We start from the raw sequence: 16821 nt of genomic DNA on the forward strand, positions 1-16821 counted from the left end.
TGTTGCTCTATCACTTCCCATCTAGCCCTTGCGCAGAACTGAAAAAATATTTAGAATACACAGAATTGTGTAAGGAGGTCATTACAAGATAAGCAAACTAAAATTACTTTATGAGCACAAAAGTCTTCAGGAAGATACAAAAAATTCTATAACCAAACCATAATGAAGCAGGCACACCTGTGTTCTTAATCTACTTTTTACACTTACAGGTACTACAAATACTGATAGATAAAAAAAGAATACCTTTTCCAAATCCCCCAAAGACACTTTGGTAATGTGCTCGGGAACTAGTGGCTACTGGTTTACTTACCTTTTTTTGACTTGTTAAGACCTAGCTGGTAAGTGGTTGGAACATGAGGAGCTTCTCCCTCTGTACTTTGAACCTAAAGAAGAGTTTTAAGTAGTTAAAACTTAAGAATCTATGGCAAAGAAGAACACCTCTTAATCATCATTTACTAAACAACCAACCTAAGAAGGTACCAATGCTTTATATATTTAAAAAGTGCATCCTATCTCAAAATCGTTATAATGTCCCACATCTCAATTTTACGATCTATTTTTCAGTTAACAACAGGACTGCAAGCTTATAGCTAGCAACGAAAAATAAGTACATGTGTAAACTACTTCATTAAAAAAAGTTACCATTAAATGAAAAACAGATCCAAAATTAAAAGTTCTTCTCTAAATGTTAAACTTCAAAGTGTAAGGTCAATCCCAGGAGAAATACTAATACACTCACTGCAGCACACTGGCAAACACTTGAAGCAATTACAAATCTTGTATCTTGAAAAACGGCAATCATGCTCCCACTGCAAAGTCTTATAAAAGTCCACAAATTTTCAGGTATCAAAAACCACTCATGTGGAAGACTGCTTTGTCCTGACACAAATGTTCTTTTAAGACATAACTTGGGAGTTGTAAGTAGAAAAGCAGGTTTCATTATAGGATTAAAATGTTGAAAGATCTTAGTCATAAATCCTCCCTGAAAATTATGCTCAAAAAGATACCAAACCCACAGAATTTGTCCTTTTATGCTGTCTTTTTTTTCCCTACCTAAACAACTACATAATTTAGCAATTTCCAGATTCTTTACTCATCACACTCACTCCCCAAATACTCTTACCATATCTACCCTAACATAACTAACCCTATCCTAAGAGTAAATATTTGCGGGGGTATGCTACTAACGCCCCACACTTTACCCTATAATGATTAGTACTTAAAATAATAAATAACTTCCTAGTGAAGTGGGCAAATTAGCCAAACATTTGGGCTTTCAGCCTTGAACAAGCTGGAGAGCAAATAGCAAACAGGTTTTAGATAGAACCCTTGCAGTTCTGAGCTATGACTCCATTCCAGAGTAAGAAAAATTCCATAGGAGTGAAAGTGGAATAGCCAACATGAAAAAAAACTTTGAAGGTTAAAGATACTATTACCCAGTTTAGAAATTGCTCTGATTTGTGATATCTTTGTTCTACATAGTTGAACATGAATCCAAGTTTATGTATCCTTTGAAAACTGAACGCATACTGGTCATTTAAAACCATCACCTATAAATCATATATAAAATGGTTTCTACTATCTTTGTTTTTATTGAAAAATCGTATTCTTCAAAGCAGCAGACATAAGTTCAACAGGAAAACCATTGTTTTGTGTGCAAAGAAACAAAATGCATTTTCTTTTTATAGTCAACAGGAGGTCTATTATTAGCCTCTATTCAGGCCTAGCCTACTTCAAAGAGTTTTCTGTAAACCAAATATCAAACAGACCAAAAAAAGTATAACAGAAATCTAAGTGTCTCTTTAATTTTATTCTAGGAATCTCAGCTTAGGCAGAAGATTATGATCTCTCATTTTTAAATGTAGAATTATCACATACTCTATTCTTTAGATTTATAAAATTAGTCACAAGGTACCACGACTTTGATGAATATGTATCCTCAGTATACTATCCTTCAAGACACTGCTACTCCATGGACAATAAAAAAAAAAAAACAACTCTCTCTCTCCCTCTACTACAAACTCCATCATTAACTGAAAGAAAAGAAGAACAGGACCCTTAAAAATGAGCTGACAGGATCATATTTTACTAATAAAGCTACTAAAGTTAGGATCCTTCCTCCTACTTACTCAGCAAAGTCATCAATCACTTGCTGAAGACAGAAATAGACTTGCTAGTGTTAATGGTTGAATTTCATAGCTTATTAGGTTTCATTATTGGCTACAGTTGTGCAGAGGAAAGCCATCAAATTCAAGATGGGGTGGGTGCACCACAGAAAATTATAATGCAAACACAGAACTTAGATTTATGTGGCAGGATTTTTCCTATCCATGGTTTCAAATCCTCAGTGGAATTCTGGTCATTTGCTACAAGTTGGTCTTTTATTAAATTAACTATAGCTGAATATTGATAACCAAATTGAGTGATGGATAATGGGCGTTCATTATACTATTTTCTCTAAACGCTGGTAAGTTTGAAACTTTTCATAATAAAAATTACAAAACAAAACAAAACAAGTCAGTAAACCAAAATGATAAAATCACTTGGTCTCAGTGTTTTGGGATTTAAAGCTGTAGGAAAACAGCTTTAGAATAATTCACACATTTGAGTTACTACATTTTAAAAATATTTTAATCAAACAAAGATTGTATCTTTCTGAATCAATGTCCTGCTACCACGCAGATACCTAGTTTGATTTTTCAAAATCTGTCACATTTATCTTGACTAAGACATATCTTCTAGGCACGATACTATTGTACTATGTTTTATAGAGCAGCAACACCGTAGAATGTTCTAACTCAAATCACCCTTCCTCTAAGGTTTAAAGAGACCTACACAGCAGAAATCCAAAACTGGAGCTTCAAATATTACAATTCTGTCTAATTTTTAATGATACCTCAAAAAAATTCAAAGGAAAGCATTATTTTTCCAAAAAGGGGCAGGGGGCTGGGCATGGGATGACTTGAGTTCTTGTCCAATGTCTGACCCTATCGACCAGTCGGACCATACCAAGTTTTATGGTGTAATCAAAAGGAGCAGGTTTATACAAAGACTCAAATTCAAGTCTCATTCTGAAAGGCCAACAGAACAACTTAACTACCTGTCAGGTATTTGACTGATTTGGGATTACTTTAACTCAGGCCAGTAAATAGAATAAAAAGAATCCTGAAACTTAATGGCTAAAAGTAAGTAATGAGGTATATTAGTTAAATCAACAATCAGTGTGAAGACAGGATTAGAAACATTTACTAACACTTCAGTAGCTTAAAAAATTGTATATGCTGCCAATAATATCTTTATTTAAATATAAATTTATTTATAGAGTAAGAGACACAGGACAACCTATTTACAGAAACACACAGATAAAAGTTCTCCTTCCTCTAGCGTTTAAGCATGAGAAAATTTTCCTTTACACCTAAAAGATGAACAATTGCTTACTGAGTAAAATCATTCTGGTTTAACTGTGAATCATTCATGCTACTAATTTATGGCTCTAGAGAGTTACCATGATGTATTTATTCAAAATAAATCATTTCAAGAAGAACACAAGAATTACCCAAGCAAGTCACTAAGAATTAGAAAACTCAAGAGTGGGGTTTTACAACTTTTAGATACACCAAAACAGTCTGCAAGATATTTTTTATATGGCAAACTGACTTTTAATTGAAAATAACGTCTGGCCTTTTTTGCTTATCGTAAGAGATAGTCACTTTCACTCTCCAAGGCCTGGGTCAGTCTTGTCATATATTTAACTCTTTTCACATTTAAATAGTTCTCTCTGCTCCCGGTGACTGTCAGATCTTACCTTCTGCTTCAGAGGGACTAGGCAGCTTCATGCACAGAGCCGCATCTGCAACATTTTCTCCTACCTAGTTACCCAAAGCAGTGGGCATTCAGTTAATCTGTTTAAAAACTGGCTTACTGACAGCGTGTGCGTGCTCTGGCTTATATTTATTTGCTATTTTTACAAAAGGAAGAAAGTTCCCAATAGGAATCAAACCTCAAGGGAAAGGAGTGCAAAAGAAAAATAGTAATGACCTACTTTGAATGGGATCTAAAAGTTTGCTTTAATAAGATTGTTCTCTTCATTTGTCAGTATGATTCAACAAGCTTGGGAGAAGAGGAAATTAAAGAAACACATTATTTCCTTTCTTTATCCATTGTTCTACAAGCTTTCTTTAAAGTTCCCAAAGGGATCAAAAACACAATTCTAGGAGGTTTTTATCCATATTTGAAATATGTCTGAAGAATAAGGATTATCCTTAAAATTCCCTGTTATTTACAATGTAGCTATGGTTGACCATATATTCTTTTTTTGAAAACAAAAATCTTCCATTATCCTTAAACCACCAATGCCTATAATTTTGTACTTCAAAAAAATATTCACTTCAGTGTTGTTACTTTCTTCACTAACTGCTTTTGCCAGCAGAGGGAGCAAAAAAAAAAAAAAGAAAAAGAAAAAAAAACAAAACACCAGCCTATTATTAAATGTTCACCTGCTGCCAAAGTACATCTATCTAGCACTTTATAAATGTTGTAAAGAACTTTCGTGTATGGCATCAGTAATTTAAAAAACAAAAACACAACTCTGGCTTCGAATTCAGGAATTCTAGAAATTAAAAAGCAAAATATGAGTGTCTTCTCAGCTGAGTCCCCAAATCAGGTCTGCAAGTGTCTAACAAGTATCTGCACTCTATCCAATTGTCAGAAGAGGGGCCCTAAAGGAAGGCAAGAGGTTACACTTTAATTATGAATGCTAGGACAAGTTTAGACCAAAACAAAGCCAAAAAAAGAATCAAACAGTGAAATGGAACAAAAAGGTTCTAATTAAAGTTGTCATTTTCTGAACTCATTATAATGAGAAATAAAGAAGCTTACAAAAATTGTAAAATATTTCAAAGGGCTGCTCTTGCTCCCTTTTTATTTCACTTTTTAGTCAGAATTAAAGTATTAAAAGGTGCATTCAAAGACCACAAAAAAAGCTGTATCAGCAATTGAAATTTTGCAATAAATGAAAAATCTTAACTGATGTGAGAGATACACACGCACTTAAGAGGACATTTTATGGGCAGAATCAATTATCCTGTTTCCTAGTTCCCTAAAACAAGGGCGAGTGATTCTAAAACAGCTGTGAGCTATTACTAAAACTATTCTGTAATAAATTTTAAAAAGAAAAATTGCACATTGTATAATTTATAGCCACAAATCATTAGCAGTACATATGTGACTGTTTCCTCAGATGTAAAATAAGACCAGCACTGCTGGCCTCACACACTGAAGAGAGAAAAGTACTTCAAGGGCCTAGTACAGTGACTGCCACAAGGTAGGTGCTTGATAATGTTCAGTTTCCTGCCCCAAGGTATATAGCTCCAATGCATAAGTTACCCTCTGACTATTCAAAAGCAGTTTTAGGTGAACCTCATCAAAACGAATATTTTTATCTTGTCCAATTTGAAATTGATGTAAACTAGTAAGAATATCGCTAGGTTAAAAAAAAAAAGTAACCAAACACTGGTCTTCTGGGGTTGCAGAAATCCTTTCAGTGGCCTTTCAAACCTTCTTCCTCGAGATTCCCTATCCTCCCCTTCAGGAAATATCTTCATGTTCATGTTCCCAGACCTACCCTCAAAGCCTTCTTCACACCTACCCTTCCACTGAGATACATTAAGAAAAGCTTGCCCAAAGGCACACAGCAATTCAGTGGCCCAAACAGAACTCAAACCTGTTTGATTTCAAAGCCTGTATTTTTAACTATTATGCAATATAGATCTGAGTTTGGATATATTCTCTCAGGGCTTTCTCAGAGAATCAAAATCTTAAATTGAGAGAGAAAAGGGGTTAAAGTTCAAGTATGAGCAATGGATTACAGAAGATCTAGAGGGGCCATTATCTTGACATCACATAGTGCTGGGACTTCTTGGTTTGTGAAACGTAAAACAAAAAACCTGGAAAGTCAAAATCAGGATGATTTTTTTCTAGTATAAATCTATTCACCACCTTTCATTTTAAAAACATTTTTTGGCACTTTTTCCCCTAACTCACTGTTTAAAACAGTTCTCAGTAATTTTCTACCTACCTCTTCCATTTCAAAGGAGTCCTTCTGCTGTGCCATTATATTTCTTATGGATGGGATTGTCAACGGTGCACATGGCTCTTTTTCAGGTGTGGACAAAGGGACATTTTTCAGCTCCCTGCTATTTTCCAGCTCACTGTGGCTGGACATGTTGAAATCGCTATCTAAATGAGTTTTTATAATACCAGCTTCCTCACCCAGTTTATTCTCATGACTTTGAGTTTCTTTACTTTGTCCACTTTCAGTTTCTTCGTTAAAATTACTGTTTGCTTCATCAGAAAGTCTATCAATGTCAGCATTCTCCATAACAGCTGCTGAACTACCTGATACTTCTTCTTTAACTGTAGCCAACATAGAAGATGAATCTTTCTTCTTCACAATTTTTTGAGACTTTTGATCATTTTTATTGCCAATTTCTTCCATCACTGAAACATTTAGAGTCTTTCCTTTGTCAACTGCTGGGGAAGGAGTACTACCTTCTCCTTTCTCTGTTTTATCAACACATAAATTTAGTTTTGATAGTGTTTTCATTAAACGATTTGCAGTGTTACTTCGGGTTAAAGGTGGAGGCGAGTCTGCCTCCCTGTTAGAGGTCACTGAGGACAGACTCCCAATTCTCTGCAGGGGAGTCCCAGAGACTTGGGAATATAAAGAAGAAAATGCATTGGCCACAGTAGTAAGCACTTCAATTTGACGAAAACGGCCTATAAAAGGAAAAAAACATGAATTATATACATTTATATTTATATGTGTATATACACACATATACACACACATACATTAATTAAACCATTAGTACTGTTCAGAATTTCAATTACTGAACTACTTAAATCACAAAGATTATGAAACCAGATTTTTTTCCTTATCTATCTATCACTTAAAACTTCTCTACATTTACTGTGGAGAGGGAGAAAGATTTTTCACTCTTAAGCACTAGAATTTACATTTTAAAAAATCAAAAGCAAGGACAAAGCATAATGACAACGCTGAATAAAACAGAAAGGACTAGCTATTGATCTATAGTTGCGACTCTGTTTTTAGGTCTTGAACTCTTCCTAATGTGAAGTATATGTAAGTATATATTTTATACCTAATGGGCGGGAGGTTGGATTTATAGATCTCTTAAAGCTAATCCAAGGACCACCTAGGGATCCCATTTTGGGGATTTCTGGTCAGCAGAGAAAAATAAGCAAGATTTAACTTGAAAAATCATCAAATTAGCCTTTCCATTGTAGATTTACATGAAAGCATCTGAAATTGATTGACTTCAACTAATAGTAACAAGGCCCCTCCTCTACTTCTTTCCTTTTGGAACAAAAGCAATCTGGAGATAAGTATAAGGTTCTACAAGTTACATTCTACGGATGTAACACTTAAGTAAGTGGAGAATGGGGTGGGGGGGGGGGTGGGGGAATAGGTAAATTAACTTCTATAAATAGAATAATAAAAATTTATAATATGCAAAACAGCTATTGTGTTAACCTCAATAATTAAATTGCCACCGCTATTCCTAGAAATTAATAAGGCTTTAAAAACAAGACCATCTTGCTGTAGATGCCATAATTTTAAAAATAATATGCTAACATTTAAAAACCTTACTTGTTAAAGCATAATTTGGATTTTCTACTTCCATCCGTTGCATTTGCGCACTCAAAAATACTTTAATATCTATTCCTCTGGCAAATGATGATGAATTAAAAAATCTGGAAGGAATTTTAGAAGCAATATCTGGTTCATCTCGTCCAAATCCAAGATTATAAAGGATTTCTTCAGGATCTTCCTCATAAAGTTCCAACAATTCTGAAACACTAAAAAGAAAAAAAAAAAAAGAAACAGCAAGATGTAAAGTAAGTTTATAATAGTCCATATCACATTATAAATGAATTCATATTTCTGCTTTCCTGTGAAAAAGTCTTCTACAGCTTCTGCTGTTTAACCCATTATTTATTTCAGCATCTTTATACGTTGGGTACCAAATGCAATAAATAACCCTTAAAAAGGGTCCATTCTCTCAAGCTAGTTTTGGGAAAAAGAGCTAAGCCCTAAGAACACCCTCAGTAAGAAACTCTAATTCCTCACCTTATTTTCTTTGTCATTTTAAAGAGATTTCCAGTAAAGCAGCTAAACAATTTGAGGACAGATAAGGGAGAATAAGGAGTAAACAGATTAGGAAAAAATGAAAAGGGAAAATGCACTAGGAAGTTGGTACAACTTTGGTACCAAGGGACATTCTGCAGAGCTTGAGTTTTTCTGCTATCTTTGGCTGTCCTAGAAGAGGCAATACAGGTAACAACTGATCTCAGAAAAGTGAAGGAGGAGCTTACTTTCAACTTCCCTCTAACCACTTGCACTCAGGAAGTAGGAGGAGTAAAGTAATGAGAGTATGGGTTACACAAAGGTAAATTCTTGCTCTAATTCTATTGTGCATTGAACATTTATTAACCCTTATCTCTCATACCAGTGATAATCCAAGCTGAGACTCACTGGGGAAAATAGGAATGTTAGAGACAGAACTTGAGCAGAAGGAAATTTCAATTTGTTTCAGAGAAAATGTTCAAATTCCAAAACAATAATTTGGATAATAGTTTAAACTGGTTCATTATGCACACGTATTTGCTTATTTTAATATATAGTTTAAAGATCTTTGGTTTTATATGAAGATAAATCTACACTTAAATATCAAGCTTTAAATTATAAAGGTTTATTCTGATTTTTATGTCAGAGTAACTCAAGACCCTAGCAGAATGGAGAATTTGGGAAGTAGAAATTATTCCACTATGGAGTTCCTCTTTCAAGCTGTTGATAGGACTCAAAATACTCATTAATGGATTCCAGCAGCATTTTTAACATATCTGTTAATTTTTATTTAATCTTAATTAAAAAAAAAAGAAGACACTTCTCTCAGTTATGCTGATCCACAAAACACTGTGGATTCCTTTTGACTTCATACTACCAAGTCAAATCCAAGGCTGAAAAGGGATAAGAGTAGGTCATCTACAACACAGTGTAGTTGCAGTATAACTTCAGAATAAGTTACCTTGAGACTGTTCCACTACTTTTCCCGGATCCAGTGGAATTCATACTTCTCCCCTTCTGATGAAACTGTAGTCTTCTCTCTTTGGCCAAGATATTATTGCTATAAACAAAATTAGATTATATAAAACTTTATTTCCATAACTGTTCTTCATTTTTAGAAAGGAAAAAAACAAACAGCTACGTACCAGTTTTCAATTTGAGCATCAGTTTCATGGAGGTGGTTGGCTAAAGGTAAAAAGAATATATGCAAAGCACAGCTGTTAGTAGGACAATAACTACTATGATACAATCAACAAGAAAGCAAATTAACCACATTATTATAGCTAAATGCCTAATATGCCAAACTCCTGTCCTGGCTCATTAAATCCGCACCATTAAAGGTAATATACAGATAGATAAGAACAGAGTCAGCAGCTTTTGGAGGGTGTTTTAGGTTTTGTTTGTTAGCAATGTAAAACTACCTCCACTGAATGTTTAAAATAAAAAGATGTATAAATAACCAATTAAATTTAACAGTTTGAAATAAGTAGTAAGAAGATACGTGGTATATGTGCTTCTAATTAGTAAATTTAAAAACTGTTAATAAAGAATACCTCAAAAGCAAAAACATGATTTAGCATTACTTAAGTGTGGCAATATCTATTCCTAACATGTGGTTTTTTTAAGGCTGGTAATTCACTCCAGTTACAACCAATTTTTCATGCACCTACTTTGAAAATTCCTACTCATTTCAACATAAGTTTTCTTTCAAAAGTTGCCTTTCAAGTTTATCCTAGATTTACAAGTTCTAAACAAGTAAATGTTGTTAACGTTAAGTTTACAGTGAGTTAAATTTACTGCATTTAAATTTTATAGACAAACATAAAGAATGAAATTAATTAAAAACACATCTTTTTCAGCACACCAGACTTTTTTCTTTTTTCACTTCTGATCTGCAGAGCCATGGCAATTTCTTATCAACCAGAAAGGTGTCTAACACATAGCATTCAATAAATATTTACTGAATGAATGAAAATAATCTTGAAACAATTTTCAGTAAAACAACATAATAGCTCCACTCTTCTCTGAGACTTCCTTTTTGGGTCTGGCTTCCAATAAAATCATTCACTATGGATGAACAGGCAGAGCACGGAGGATATTTAGGGCAGTGAAAATACGCTATATGATAGCATAATGATGGATACGTGTCATTACACATTTGTCTAAACCCACAGAATGTATAAGACCAAGAGTGAATCCTAGCATACACTATGGACCTTGGGTAACTATGATGCCTTATCCTAGGTTCATCAATTGTAACAAATGTACTATTCTGGTGGGGGATGTTGACAATGGGGGAGGCTGTGCACGTGTGGGGCAGAAAGTATGTGGGAAATCTCTGTACCTTCCCCTCAATTTTTCTGTGAACAAAACTGCTCTAAAAAAATAAAGTTTTTAAAAAAAAATTCTATATTGTGAAACTACTAAGGCAGATATCAAAAGTGCTATTTACAATAACAATAAAATGAATTTTAATAAGGGGTTAACAGTATGTTCAACTATCCTGATTGGGAAGCAGTAAGTTTGAGTTTATTTTATAGAGTTTATTCCTTAAAAGCATATTAACAGAAATATAAAAACTAACATATACACATATTCTAGAGTGTTCAATGTTAGAAGGCTCTAAATAAGTAATCTTATCATACAGACTGACTTCAAACTGCAAAAGATCAAGGATATTAAATTCAGTGGATAAATTCACTATTCATCAACTTACAATTCAAAAAGATTTAATAAAATCCTTAATTCTTTTTTTTTTATAAATAGCACACATTGGGACTTCCCTGGTGGCACAGTGGTTAAGAACCTGCCTGCCACTGCAGGGGACACGGCTTCGAGCCCTGGTCCGGGAAGATCCCACATGCCATGAAGCAACTAAGCCCGTGTGCCACAACTACAGAGCCTGCGCTCTAAAGCCCGCGAGCCACAACTACTGAGCCCATGTGCACAACTACTGAAGCCCACGCGCCTAGAGCCCGTGCTCCACAACAAGAGAAGCCACCGCGATGAGAAGCCTGCGCACCACAACGAAGAGTAGCCCCCGCTCGCCGCAACTAGAGAAAGCCCACAGGCAGTAACGAAGACCCAACACAGCCAAAAATAAATAAATTAATTTTTTTAAAAATAAGCACACATTAATAACCCAGCTATACAGTTACCAATAATTTTAAAATACCAGTAAAACAATAAAAAATTCTTAATTTTACATTGTGGAAAGCTTTATTATGAATCCACAGGAAAAGATTATATAATCTGTGAAAATTTAAACATGGCACAATACACTTTTAAAATCCTAATGAAGCCTTGAACAGACATCAGCATAATGCTTTCTAATTAACTTCTCGTGACTCTATTTTGTCTTTGTCCTTTAATCTTCTAAAAATCTGGAAAAAGAGGAAGCGGGAAAGACAGGAGGCACTTGAATGCAAAGAGAAAGACAAGCTGCAGCTGTTAGGTCTGACATAAGGCTACCTCACACTAAAATAAGCTTCACTTTAGTTTTCTCACGTATAAATATTTAAGTTTCCTTCCTTTTGAGGGACAATTCTTCCCTCAGTTATATGACCATTGTTTGCCCCCAAATAGTTCCTGTAACCTTCAAAGTCCAAGGAAGACCTTTGGACATTGCACAGTGGTTTTCCAGAGCCATTCCTACAGGTCTCCTATAGGCTCTTACTAGATTATTAACACATAAACGGTTCTGTAAAATGTGTCTGAGCCACTTTCAAGAACTTTAAATTTAGCTCTGAGGATCATAAACATGAAGGCATGTGACTTTCTCTCTCTTTTTTTTTTAATTTAAAACTATATGAAAAAAAAAAGAAAAAAAAAAAAAAAAAACTATATGAAGGTACAGTTCTTCCAAACATACCTTCAGCTCCCAAGGACAAATCATCCTCAAAACTTCCTCCATTTCTCACAAGCACACCTGAAAGAAACATTAGAAGATTCATCCTGGTATTCTGTTCTTCCTGACCCCCAGAGAAAATCACTGTTTTAATTAAAACAAACTGACCAAGCAAAATATAAGACACAGTAAAGCATTTCAGACCTGAATGTACTCACAGATTATTCTGATTATATAATTTCAAGAAGAAAATATAAGTTTTCACTTTATTGTAAAGGAAACCATGATTTGCAGCCAGGTAAAGTTATTAGAAGCCCCAATCTACAGGCTATTTTATACTTAATAAGCCTTTAAGATGTTCAGTGAGATAACATATCTTACCCAACAGTTTCATGGAAAACCAGATCCCAGCGCAATCATTCCTTTTACCCCCTTATATTAAGTCAGGAGCTCAAGCTAGATTTTCCTGATACTATAAATGTTTTTCATATGCCTTGCCACTACCTGCACATTCTTGTTGTACTTTGAACTTCAGAATTTTGCCTTGCACAGGTGTGGCAATCTCAGTTAATGTAAGCAAAGAAATGCTACACTAAAGCTGACCTGATTCACTCAATATATATTTTCCTTATGTTTACATATCATATTTCCGTATTTAATTAGTCTTTATAATATCTAACTGGACAATAAAAAGAAATGAGTTTCACATTGTGGAAAGGTTTGGTAATTTGTTTAAACTCATCACTGTTTTATGGTTCATGACAAGGTTTCTCCCTTTAGGCTTTTATCTTAAAACAGCGTATTTTATAAACATGAACATCACTTTTATAATTTATACACACACACACTCTTTCACTCAGAGGACATATAAAGTAGGACCCTCATAAAGAACAGATTTAGAAAGGCAACTTTCTCTTACCCTTGAGTGTACTACTGCTTTGCTCATCCAGTGAGGCTCCCAAAGGGGTACTGAAACCACATAAACATATAAACCTTAGTCTTGAAAAGCTGTCTGGAAAGCTGTCACTGCACAGCCTTACACTTTAAAGGGTTATAGCTAAGCAAGCTTCTAATTACAGTTGAACTTTCCTCCCAAACACACATGGAATGCCAAGTGAATTACATAAGTAATATCCTACTAAGCAAATACCTATCATCAAGTCAGCTCACCAGGAATGATTGAATCACACGTCTGATCTGCCAGCAATTAAGAGCAAGAATGGCAACTACAAATGATATGAATTGGCATTTTCTTTACAAAAACAGAAAAAGAAAAGAGAACGACAACAGGCCTTAAGAAAATGTCTGCTCCCCTCAATCCCTTCCCTAGAAACAGGAAAGAGAATTAAGAGAAAACAAATCTTTATCTCAATAAAATTAAAAAGTCAGAGTATAGTAAGAAATAAGGCTCAACAGTTTTCTCAAATCCCATCAAGCATTATAGAGCACCACTCAATGCCTCCCTTACCCCAACTATTATCTTTTCTGATACAACGGAGAAATTTGGAATTTATTTTAGGCTTTTAAACTAAAAAAATACATGTATTCTTCATTTAACTCTGAAAAGAAAATTACTAAAAAGTTGGCTTGAGAATCAACCCTAAGAACTAGCCATTACTAAAATTCTTTCACGTTCTTGTTGTTCAAACACAGATAACTTAGAAACCTTTTTAATGCAAAATGTTTTTCATTTCTTTCTCAAAACTAAGTTAAGAAAGAAACAGGTTGTTTTATTATAAAAGTTCTACTTTGTGTTATAAGCCTTTCATCAGCAACAATTTATACCTGTTATAAATTCACATCAGAAATGGGATCAATCATAAAAATATCAGTTTCAAAGAAATATTACTGAAATGCCACTTAAACGTTAAAAGTTTCTACAAACAAATATACAAGCAATGGCAGTTCTTTAAAAATTAGTGCTTTTGAAATGAAAAAGAATAAGCCATGACCATAAAGATAATAAAACCTCTAAGTTTTTGCATATATTTTAATAAAACTATACTTTATGCCCTCAAAAAAGTCATTCCTCTTCCCTGGTGGTTACTTTTGTAGGACAAAACATTGCATTACTCCTTCTGTAAATGTCTCAGCTGGCCTGGGCACCAACAGAAAATGGCAAATGAGCAGAATATAACTGGCATTCTCCTTCAAAAACAAGCTTCTCACTCTTATAATTGCCCTCTTACAAATCTTATCAAAAACTCTATCCCTTCTTAGATGCTACTTATTCAAGCAATTTGTTTCCGCTTAGCCACAAAAAAAAAAAAAAAAAAAATTACCAAAATAAAGACTCCCTTTAAGGAAAAACTACATGGTATCTTTATTCAGGATATGGAAAGCAATAAGAAAACAAAGAATATTTGAGAACTTATCACGGGAGTTGGGGGGGGATGCTGTCTTCAGATCATTGTACATAACATACAAAGTAGACAGATGCCTGACTCTGGGAAGGACCCTAAACTGTTATAGAAAAAAAAAAAAACTTGCATATATCCTAGCAGTCAAATCTGTGATAATAAAACTAACAATAAAAGACTGTTTGTTTTAGCTCTCCAGAGTATAAATGAATGTCCCTTTTGTACAGAATAGGTGAAACTGCAGGGAACAAGAAAGAAACCTATGTAGGAAATCCGCAACAGACTATAGAATCTGCCTACATAAATCAAGATTAGCAACAAAACTCCTGGAATTTTCAAAGATCATGTGTCCTGGTGAATGTTAACATTTGCCCGCTGCATTTATCTTAAAAGATGCACTTATTTACTGTCTACTTGATACATCTCTTATATAATCTTAACTCCCATACACCATAAAATAAACATAACATGATTCTTCTCTTGCTCTTAAACATTTTTTTGTGAATCTTTAGAGAAAAGGTCCATATATTTCATCATATCTCAGAAAGGTCTATGACATTCTCAATAAAGGTTAAAGAGTTCTATAATAAAGAGTGTTCAGTAAGGCTCCAGGCAATTCACCAAAACAGGATAGCAACAGAGTAATGGCCAATATTTTATGTCTTTAGGAAAGAAAAATAAACTGGCATATATAAGAATCATTTCTCTCTCCCCACCAGAAAAGACTTCTCAAACTCTGGTACTTGGACAAAAGATTAAGAAAAGCCCAAATTGAGATGGCAAAAAATATGTACAGAAGCAAACACCTTAACAAAAGTTAAAAAGCCAACATTCTTCATATGAGATTTTATAAGTAGCAAATAAGTTGGAAAAAAATAATTAAAATATGAAACAAGTACATTTTACTGTAGTAAGATACGATTAATCTCCTCTGTACTTTATCAAACATTTCTGTACCAGCTACCAAAGCGTGTAATTAAACAGATTTATGCAGCCTGAATGTCTTCAAAGCTCTATTTCCCTTCTGTGAATTCCAGGGCCATCTGACAAATGCATGTCCAAGAAGTAGGCTAGAACAAAGTAGTTAGCTAGTTTTAACAGCTCTCCAAACAGAATTAAGGCACCAACATAAAGCCCGGTTAGTGTAGTTAAGTAAATTACATTCATCTAAAACACATTTGAAAGGGAAATGACTCTTCTGCCAGATATACACGTCAAAACAAAAGCAAAATAAAATACTGTGTGAAATGTGACAATCCTTTCAAAGAAAAACAGGGCAAGCATAATAACATGGCATGATTATCTGTTTCAGATTTCTGATCTCTGATGCTAACATCACGCACCGGAGCTGAAGTCCTAATAACTGTTGGTCACCAAATAATCGGCGGTCACAGCACTTCCATTTCTAATCGCTTAAAGGAGGAAGCTATCCGCCGGCTCACTTTCCGGTTTATGGCTTACGAGGTCCAAGGGACCCGCAAGGACGGCGGCCCGAGTCACTCCGCCCAGGCGTCCCATTAGCGCTGATCTTCCCCCGGGACGCGAGCGGCGCAACCGAGGACTCACCGGCAGTCCTTGAGCCATATCGCGATCTTCTCGTTGGGCACGTTTCCTGCGGGGCAGAGCGAGGGGACAGCTCGTTACCGACCCCAGGAGGACTCCGACTGCGGGGTCACCCTGGATACCCCCAGGTAGGAAAATCTACTGGGGGCAAAATGCAGCCTAAGCAACACGGCTTAGAGACCATCTGAAGGGAAAAGATAGCGCCGGGGTGTCTCTGTTGACGCTGGAGACGCCTTACCAAGCACGCACGTTTAAAGGTCGGAAGTGTCCCCTCTCCCCTCGGCCTCTCGAGCCCAGGACGATCTTCCAGAACTCACAGCAGTCGCCCAAAGCGCACGAGACTTTTCCCCGCCCGCCCGAACTTCCCCGAGCTCCCCGCCCGCCGCTGCCCCGCGGGGCGCACGGACCTCTCCCCGCGGCCGCCGGCAGCTTCGCTCCAGAGAGATCCTCCTCGTCGTCCTCGTCCTCGTCCTGCGTCGTCGCTTCCGTGGACAGGTCCTCCGTCTCCGACGCCTGCCAGGAGCCGCGGCACTTGGCCCAGGCCTTCCTCCTGCAACTCGCCACTTGCCACTCCAGTTCCTCCTCCGCCTCCGCCGACGCCACCAGGGGCTGGTCCATGGCTGCACCGGGGGCTCCGCAGCCCCAGCTGGAGCCTGTGAGAGACACGGCGGCGGCTGGGACCCCAGCCCCTGCGGTCAGCGCCCGGCCGGGCTGGGGGCCCCGGGGAGCTGGAGCAGGCGCGGGGGGAGGAGGAGGAGGAGGAGGAGGAGGAGGAGGGGACGGGAGGGAGGAAAGGAGGGAAGGAAGGGGAGGGAGGGGGCGGAGGGCCAGCGTTTCACATGAAGCCGGCCGGGCGCGGCGCGGGAGCGCGAGCGGCTCGAGCGGGCGCGGCTGGGAGCCGA

The 16821-nt window shown here is 36.5% G+C and overlaps 1 protein-coding gene and 1 long non-coding RNA gene across 6 annotated transcripts in view; one reads left to right on the forward strand and one right to left on the reverse strand.

The window, feature by feature from the left end:
- The window catches only part of ITPRID2 (ITPR interacting domain containing 2), a 38185-nt gene extending 21423 nt beyond the window's left edge, over positions 1-16762 (reverse strand). For 2 of the 5 annotated variants that reach the window (XM_068544831.1, XM_068544829.1), the window contains exons 1-9: positions 16327-16760; positions 15923-15968; positions 12916-12965; positions 12021-12077; positions 9295-9334; positions 9111-9209; positions 7673-7881; positions 6077-6777; positions 311-383 (exon numbers count right to left, since the gene is read on the reverse strand). In XM_068544831.1, the coding sequence (XP_068400932.1) occupies positions 311-383; positions 6077-6777; positions 7673-7881; positions 9111-9209; positions 9295-9334; positions 12021-12077; positions 12916-12965; positions 15923-15968; positions 16327-16537 (1486 nt within the window). In that variant the 5' untranslated portion in view covers positions 16538-16760. Of the gene's footprint in view, positions 1-310; positions 384-6076; positions 6778-7672; positions 7882-9110; positions 9210-9294; positions 9335-12020; positions 12078-12915; positions 12966-15922; positions 15969-16326 lie in introns of all 5 variants that reach the window. The other 3 variants (XM_068544832.1, XM_068544830.1, XM_068544828.1) reach the window with 3 other exon arrangements.
- The window catches only part of LOC137765271 (uncharacterized), a 206480-nt gene continuing 205528 nt past the window's right edge, over positions 15870-16821 (forward strand). The window contains exon 1 of the long non-coding RNA XR_011074139.1: positions 15870-16047. This is a non-coding gene — a long non-coding RNA (uncharacterized lncRNA). The remainder of the gene's footprint in view (positions 16048-16821) is intronic.

This window comes from Eschrichtius robustus, chromosome 5 (assembly GCF_028021215.1).
Source record: "Eschrichtius robustus isolate mEscRob2 chromosome 5, mEscRob2.pri, whole genome shotgun sequence".
Taxonomy (NCBI): Eukaryota; Metazoa; Chordata; class Mammalia; order Artiodactyla; family Eschrichtiidae; genus Eschrichtius; species Eschrichtius robustus.